The 9,028-nt window shown below is 40.2% G+C and overlaps 1 protein-coding gene across 1 annotated transcript; it reads left to right on the top strand.

Moving 5' to 3' along the window:
• The first annotated feature begins 1,329 nt into the window (after window positions 1-1,329).
• LOC120079491 lies at window positions 1,330-1,923 on the top strand. The gene has a single exon (XM_039033697.1). It carries the CDS (start codon window positions 1,330-1,332, stop codon window positions 1,921-1,923), a length of 594 nt encoding a protein of 197 aa, XP_038889625.1.
• Window positions 1,924-9,028: the final 7,105 nt, after the last annotated feature.

The following is a 9,028-nucleotide window of genomic DNA, read 5'->3' as shown; positions in this document are numbered from 1 at the left end:
AGCAAACGGAAAATGAGACTATGAAAACTGCATGGGTGCGATTTAGAAGAATGGTGAAAAACTATCCACATATAGGGATTCCTGATTACGTTCTCATGGAAACCTTTTATAACGGCCTAGATAGAGCGACGCAAGTTATTGCAGATGCCTCCGCGACAGGAGGATTTATGGATAAGATGTATACTGAAGCAAATTCATCTTAGATCGTATCTTGCAAAATACAGATGACTAGGTTGATGATGGGTATGGAGGAAGAGGCTCAAAGCGAAGAAAAATGGAAAGCGCCATTGTATCGGCTGATACAATGACCACATTAGCCACCCAAATTGTCGTAGTCACCTCGCTCCTCCAAATAATGACCACAAATCAGGGAACTCTCTCCTAGGGTACAACACAAGCCACCTAACGCAAGTGGCAGCAAAAAGCTGTGTATAGTGCGAAGAGGGTTATTCAGTGGAAGTATGCCAATCAAATCTATAGTGCGAAAAGGGTTATTCAGTGGAAGTATGCCCACCAAATCCACAGTCAGTATACTCTATCCCTAACAACCCATTTAGCAACACTTACAACCCAGGTTGGAGGAATCATCCCAACTTTAGTTGGGGAGGGAACAACGACTAGGGGGGCCAAAGAAATATACAGAACAATCAATCCGGGAATCGAGGCAATCCTCTAGTTTTTCATCATCAGAATCAAAGCCAGGGTAATTATCAGAGTAGGCAGCCACATAACCAACCATCCTCATCTAACATCTCATCTAGTACCTCGTCCTTGGAAGCACTACTGAAGCAATATATCAAAAAGAACAAGGCAATCATGCAATCGCAAGCTTCCTGCATTAGGAATTTGGAGGTGCAGGTCAGACAGCTTGTGAACGAGCTTAAAAATAGAGCACCTAGTACGCTGCCCAGCAGCTCGGAAGCACCGGGACCAAGTGGCAAGGAACAATGTCAAGCGGTGATATTGAGAAGCAATAGAAAGACGGTCCCTATGCCAACAGTACCAGAATCAGTAGAACGACCAGAAGACACAATCACCAACAATGACCACTCGATTGCAAACAAAAAATGTACCAGTTTAGAAGAAACTACCACTACGCAGAATGAATCTTCACAAAACCTAAAGCCGAAGTCATCGTAAACTCCAGCCCCAAGAACATAGGAAGTGAGGGACCTTAAGGAATAGTCAAATGAACAAGAAGTATAGCGGTATCCTCCACCATTCCCATCTAGGTTGTAAAAGAAAGATGATAGTAAACAATTCAAAAGGTTTCTGGATGCTCTCTGACAGCTACATATCAACATTCCCTTAGTAGAAGCACTGGAACAGATGCCCAGCTATGTGAAGTTCCTCAAGGATATACTCATCAATAAGAGGAAGATCGGGGAAAATGAAACTGTCGCACTAACATATGAGTGTAGTGCGCTCTTCCAGAACAACATCCCCATGAAAATGAAAGATCCAAGGAACTTCACATTGCCATGCTCAATCGGGGGTAAAGAAGTTGAAAATGCGCACTATGACTTAGGGGCAAGTATCAACCTGATGCCCTTCTCAATCTTCAAGAAACTAAACATTAGCAACACAAGATCCACCACAGTCACGTTGCAGTTGGCTGACAGATCAATAATGCATCCAAAGGGAAAGATAGAGGACGTACTTGTGCAAGTGGATAAATTCATTTTTCTAACTGACTTTATTATACTGGATTACGAAGCTGACACTGAGGTGCCAATCATATTGAGTCACCCGTTTCTCACAACAAGGCGACCGCTGATCGACGTACAAAAAGGAAAGCTCATTATAAGAGTCGAAAATCAGCAAGCAAAGTTCAATGTTCTCAATGCGTTGAAATACCCAGATGATATGGAAAACTGCCAGTATATTGGAGAACTACAGGAAAAACAATGGCACAAGTTTTAAGAAGAATCAGAAGAATAAGACTTTGAGGTTGGCACAATGCTGGAGGAGAATTGTGCTGCAATATAGACTGACCCAGATTTTGAATCAATAAAGTTATTTGAACGATCAACACAGTGAACTAAGCCATCAATGGAAGAACCACCCATGTTGGAATTGAAGGCGCTACCAGTGAAGCTCAAATATGTTTATTTAGGAGGCAATGACACTCTACCAGTCATAATCTTTGCCTCACTGAGCAAAGAAAAGAAGGAAGCACTTATTCAGATCCTTAAGAAATATGCAAAAGCCTTGAGATGGACCTTAGCGGACATTTGAGGAATCAATCCCTCGTATTGCATGCACAAGATCCGTCTTGAAGAGGGAAAAACAGGATCCATAGAGAGGAAACGCCGTCTGAACCCTGCCATAAGGGAGGTTGTCAAGAAAGAAATTGTGAAGTGGCTTGATGCAGGTGTAATTTACCCCATTTCTGATAGCAGCTGGGTAAGCCCAGTGCAGTGCGTTCCAAAGAAAGGGGGCATGACAGTCGTCACCAACAGCAAAAACGAATTAATTCCAACCAGAACAACCACGGGGTTGAGAATATACATGGATTACCGCAAGCTAAAATCTGGCCACAAAGAAGGACCATTTTCCACTACCGTTTATTGATCAAATGTTGGATCGACTTGCAGGGAATGAATTCTTTTGCTTTCAGGGTATAACCAGATCACGATTGCGCCGGAAGATCAGGATAAGACAACTTTCACATGCCCATTCGGCACATTTGTATTCCATCGCATGCCATTTGGACTCCATAACACACCAGGCACCTTCCAAAGGTGTATGATGGCCATTTTCTCAGATTTCCTGGAGGAGTCAGTAGAGGTGTTCATGGATGACTTTTCGATTTTTGGCAACACCTATGAATCTTGTTTATCAAATCTGGAAAAAGTTTTGAAGAGATGCGTTGAAACAAATTTGGTTTTGAACTGGGAGAAATGCCATTTTATGGTAGAAGAAGGAATAGTGCTAGGTCACAAGATATCAAAGGCAAGATTGGAAGTGGACCAAGCAAAAATTGACACAATATCCAAGTTACCACCACCAGTCAATGTGAAAACACTTAGGAGTGTTTTAGGACATGCAGGGTTCTATCGAAGATTCATTCGCAACTTTTCTCAAATTGCAAGACCCATAAGTGCATTCCTTGAGATTGACCATGAATATGATTTTAATGACGTATGCGCCGAAGCGTTCCACACGCTGAGAAATGCATTCATCATCGCACCAATTCTAGTTGCACCCGACTGGACGCAACCGTTTGCGCTGATGTGTGACGTAAGTGGATATGCAGTGGGCGCAATCTTGAGCCAGCAAAGAGATAGAGTTTTGGATCCTATCTATTATGCCAATAAGACACTGAATGATTCACAAGAAAATTATACAACCACAGAAAAAGAAATGCTCGTAGTGGTGTTTTCCCTGGAGAAATTTTGGCAGTACCTGATTGGATCAAATGTAGTGGTGTATACTTATCATTCTGCAATCAAATACCTCATGACGATAAAGGACACAAAACCAAGATTGATTAGGTGGGTATTACTCTTGCAAGAATTTGACCTAGAAATCAAAGACCGGAAGGACACTAAGAACCAAGTCACAGATCATTTATCACAACTAGAAAATTGCGAGGTTCAGAAGAGAGAGAAAGAGATTGAAAAGAGATTCCCCGACGAGCACCTTATTATAGTATGCGTTTACGTCCCATGGTATGCGGATATTGTAAACTTCATAGTTTATGGCCAAGTACCAGAAGACTATTCATACCAACAGAAGAAGAAGTTGAGGTACGAAGTCAAGTTTTATTTTTGGGATGACCCATTCTTGTATCGACTCGAACTTGATAATATTATGCGTCGATGCGTTCCTGAGCACGAAACCATGCACATTTTAGAACTTTGTCATGAGTCCCCTTATGGAGGACATTTTGGGGGCAATGGACCACCGCAAAAGTTCTATAGAGTGGCTATTTTTGGCCAACGCTATTCAAGGACGCCCACGCTCATGTTGTGCAATGCGACAAATAAATCATCCATGTGCAGAACATGTAAACAAAATTTAAGTAACAAAAACAATAAATCACATACTTGAAGTTACCTATAAATAACATCTTTGAAGTATTCTCTGAAAAGATTCCAGACTTTGGAATACACAATTTGCTTAAGAAAAGTCAAATTGAACTAAGAACACCAAACAAGATGAAAAGGAAATTAAAAAAATTAAGAACTTGAAGCCTTTGTCATTAACCATAGAAAATTTTGATCTTCTTTTCAAACACAACTTTTAAAAAAAATAATAAATACATAAGTAGCATATATAGAGAGATGATAATAACAAACATACTAAACTTGAATAGTCTGATGGATTAAACCTCTGTCGAATATAGTAACATACTTCGAAAGGTTAGATACTATAGTAGACCTATCTCGCTGAATCAAATCTTTATGACCCAATTGGCCTTTTTGAACACAAATAACTTCATAGTTTAGGAAGAATTCAATTAATAGACCAGAAAGAATACATAAAAGAAAATGAAATGGTTATAAGCTGCATAATTAAGAGTAAACATGCCTCATTGCATCCCCAGGTATTGCAACGCCCTTCCACGTCCAATGCCACACAATGACACGATGCTATGCCAAGATTAACATTCAAAACATCAATAACCACTTCACTGAAATGCAGGATCAGAGTTGAATATGAGGATCTCTTAACGAAGAGTTCCATGAGCGCGTTCGGATCGCTCCAATTTCACTGTGACCGAAATACACAATATGCATTCAAACGCATAGTTATGCAAACAAATAGTAATTAATGGCATGCCTTGAACAAAAAATAATAAGGGAGAGAGTTCTCATACCAGTTGAAGATGCTCTTCAAGCTATAAAACTCAATGCAGTGGAAGACCTCTACCCGATCAACCAACGCCCAGCAGATGTGTCGATTACAGCAGCACGAACAACCGAAAACAAACGAATGCAGCAGGGACGACACCACCCAAAAGGAGCCTTAGGTATTCTCGGAGTGAGAACCTAAAGCATGGTCTTTGGTGAATTTGGTAGAGGTAGGAGAAAGAAATGATCATGTAGATGATAAGCAAGTGAGAGAGAATGAGAAGCTATCGCATAGCTAGATGCTTATCGCTTACAAGAAACTACACGATCGTGTAGATTTTACTAAACGATCATTTAGATAAAGGTAGGCGATCTTTTAGCAAATACAGAACACTATACGATCGTTTAAGAAAGCCAACCGATCATTTAGGAATAAGTGTGCAATCGTTTAGACGTTAGGTAGGCGATCGTTTAGACGCGAGGTATGCGATTGTTTAGGCACTGAGCAACTATCGTATAGGCTCTCGACTTTAAGGGATCATTTACATTTCCACACCAACGTAAAAACCATCGATCTTATTACGAACTTTCAAAATGAAACCAAATTTCATTTTTATTCTTCGGTTACAATAACTGACGTTGTTTTCCCACTAACGCACGTCCGAGAGAGATTTTAGATTAATTATCATATAATTAACCAATTAAATTATTCATATTATATTTTTACCCTATAGTTTGATATCACATATCTACTATAATAATTTCTCCTCTACTTGATATAAATCATATTTATATCTAATTTCCTCCAAAATAATGTATTTCATACATTTAGCCAACTATATCATATATAATTAACCAGTCCAATTATATATCATATATAATCGAACTTCCTCTTGTCAATTTGAACATTTCAAATTAACCCAAACATTGATTCTCAGCTTTATCCAAGCTACCCAGGGGACCTAATTGACCTATGGCTCGAAGCTCCAACGGTCCATGAGTAGTTGGCTAAACTCTTTAGGCACAAGATCCACCATCTGTTAACTGTCAGGCATTCCACAAAAGACCAACAACTAAACTCTTCTTACCACAGATATATTTATGTGTCCGTCGGATATAACCAATCATGAGTACGATGACCCTTTATAGATGCTCGTAAGTATAGCTGGGCCAAAATACCGTTTTGCCTTGTAGTTACATCTCACTTCTTAAGTACCACTGATTCCTCTAATGAACAATACAACATAGTCCAATTATTCGTGAACACCTTTCGGGCCAAGAGAAGGTGTATGGCGCCACATCGTTCAAGCTCTGGAATCAGCCCTTAAGGGAGCTATCTATCTACTTACCCCTGCCTCGAGGAAGGAGTGAATTCCATCTTGTGTAGCTGAGTTCCCAGCTCCCAAATCAGACAAATCCCCAAAATGGTAGGTTTGAATCAGCGACCTAGCCATTCGCACCCATACAAATCAAAGGATCGCCCTCAATGGCAAGAGTTCCCAACTCACTCAGGATTGAGGTCATGTTACCTATGATTATCCTAGTGAAGTGAAGTCTCTGTCATGAATGGTGTTATATAACGAGACTTTAACACTCGTTGAAGAGAGTTGTAAGGTTATATTTCACTTTGTTAATAATCACATTGCTAACAAAGTGCAGGAAGCTCTCCGGCAATGAATGCAGAAATATGCTAACCTGGCTGCCCTCATCGATGGTAGAGCCATTCAACTCCGCCACATTAAAGTGGACCATCATGTTTAGCACATTTTCACGAACAGAGGTGCCTTCTTCCATTTTGGAGTTGAATATGTATTTAAGAGCCTCATGCATAAGCTATTCAGACGCTGTCTCTTATACACATCTAGATGTGTATAAGAGACAGCTTCTTGATCTCACGAGTTGTGAGCATGGGCTCATGCTTATTGGGCAAGACTTCAGAAAGGCTTACCAAGATGTAGACTCGGGCTTTCTCATTCGCCGTTGTCCATCGCTCGTATGCCTCTCGAACATTTGAGTGGCATTAGAAGCTGAAATAAGAGGACAAGCCTCCGTGAGAGCGAATATGAGATCCTCGATGATCAGGATCATCGTGATCATGTGTTTCCATGTTGCTAAATTATTGCCAATTAGTTTTTCAGTGCTTAATAAAGCCAATGTGGCTGTTGCCATTTTGAAAAAGTGTTGTTGCTGAAAATACGAACAAAACTTTATTAGATTTTGCTAAACCACTTTTAAACCAATCAGTTTTGTAAAATAGTTTCAAGTACCCTAAGTTATAGACTTCTATTTTGCAGTGATACCCTAGTGAGGCAGGACAAACATCACCGATGGGGTGATCAGTTGCCCCTTCGCTGGGATGAGACATTTTCAACCATTAGGCAGAACCAACTCTTGGAACTGAACCTAACAGCCACCATTTTTGGGTCCAGAACTATTAACCTTTAACAATTTCATGTAAGTTTGACCCCTCGATTTCGGTGCCAGAATCCTGCCCTAACCATTTGTAATTTCATGTAACTTGGAGCTGATACCAATTGAAGGATCTCTTAACGAAGAGTTCCATGAGCGTGTTCGAATCGCTCGAATTTCATCGTGATCGAAATACACCATATACATTCAAATGCACAGTTATGCAAACAAACAGTAATTAACGACATGCTTTGAATAAAAAATAACAATGGAGAGAGTTCTCATGCTAGTTGAAGATACTCTTCAAGCTATGGAACTCAATGCAGCAAAAGACCTCTACCCGATCAACCAATGCCTAGTAGATGTGTCGACTACAGCAGCACGAACAACCGCAAACAAACGAATGCAGCAGAGACGACACCACCAGAAAGGAGCCTTAGGTATTCTCGGAGTGAGAAACCAAAACGTGGTCTTTGGTGAGTTTGGTAGAGGTAGGAGGAAGAACTGATCGTGTAGACGATAAGCAAGTGAGGGAGAATGAGAAGCTATCGCATAGCTAGATGCTTATCACTTAGAAGAAATTACACGATCGTGTAGATTTTACTAAACGATCGTTTAGAAAAAGGTAGGTGATAACGGGTAGAAATGCACGTTATCATAGTGCTAAATCCTTAAACAATGTCGGATTGCATTGATGAAATATGTTAAATTGCGTCCATTAAGCATAAATTCTATAATATTGCAGTCGCATGCATCCAATGCATTAGAGCAGTTGATCTTTATATTTTTGTGCAGAATAATGCGTTAACGCAATGCAAAGAATGCGATCATAGGAATACATTGGTCGAGCGCAACTTCACTGCAAGACTTTGCGTTGATCGTGCTCGCAAACATTCACCAAGAAGATTCACCACAACATGGTAGGCACATTCAGACGAAAGGACATTTAAGATCGATGGGACAGAAAGCTAAAGACAGTTGGATCCCAATTATGTTGACAGCCGATAACGATCATAAAGTACATCCAGCTTTATCGGTGACAATTGTTCGATGCATTAGTCAGGAATTAAAGTTGTCTCATCTATACAACCAGGAAAGAGAAGCCGCCTTTCACCCTTGATGCCCTTCAAATACCAAGTGCATTCTTCAGAGAAGGGGTTAAGCAGTCGATTACCTCACCACCATTACAAGTTCATGTCTCTATGCATAGTTTTCTTTTCCATTTTATAGCGGAGCAAGAGAAGAGTGGTGACGTCGGAGATCGTCCAAGGCAGCTCGAGAGAGAACCTTGGGGCGTAAGAGTAGAGAGCGGGCTGACTCTCATGAAAGTGAGAATATCTTTAAAGCATGAGTAGAAACAGTGTAACGTCTGGTAGCAAGAAATTGCTCCAAGCTCACTATACTTGCATTGTTATTTTGTACTTCATCTTATATCTATTCAATGGAAGTTCTATTTCTACATATGCTCACTCTCTTAATATGCATGAGTAGCTAAACTAGTTGAATGGGTTGAGAGGAACTAAGCTAACATTATCTAGGAAGTTCATTGCTTGCGATTTTCTTGTTTTATGTTGTGCAAAATACCCCTTTAGTGTTACTTGAGAGAGAATCAAAAGAAAGAACCTAATGTCTCGAGGGAGCTAGGTTAAAATCTGGACTCGAAAGAGCAAGATTAGGCTTGCATAAACAAGAGATGGGGACTTAGAGATAAGCTCTGTTTGTCAACTTACATCGCATGCATTCTAGGAATAGGAATGATATTACGTGGTCACATATTTGTGTGAATGTCATGTTGTCATCGCATAAATGAGGTTTATGTG

The sequence above is a fragment of the Benincasa hispida genome, chromosome 1, assembly GCF_009727055.1.
Source record: "Benincasa hispida cultivar B227 chromosome 1, ASM972705v1, whole genome shotgun sequence".
In the NCBI taxonomy this organism is placed as follows: domain Eukaryota; kingdom Viridiplantae; phylum Streptophyta; class Magnoliopsida; order Cucurbitales; family Cucurbitaceae; genus Benincasa; species Benincasa hispida.
Note: the sequence above shows the minus strand (reverse complement) of the source record. Positions and strands in the feature narration are given on the sequence as shown.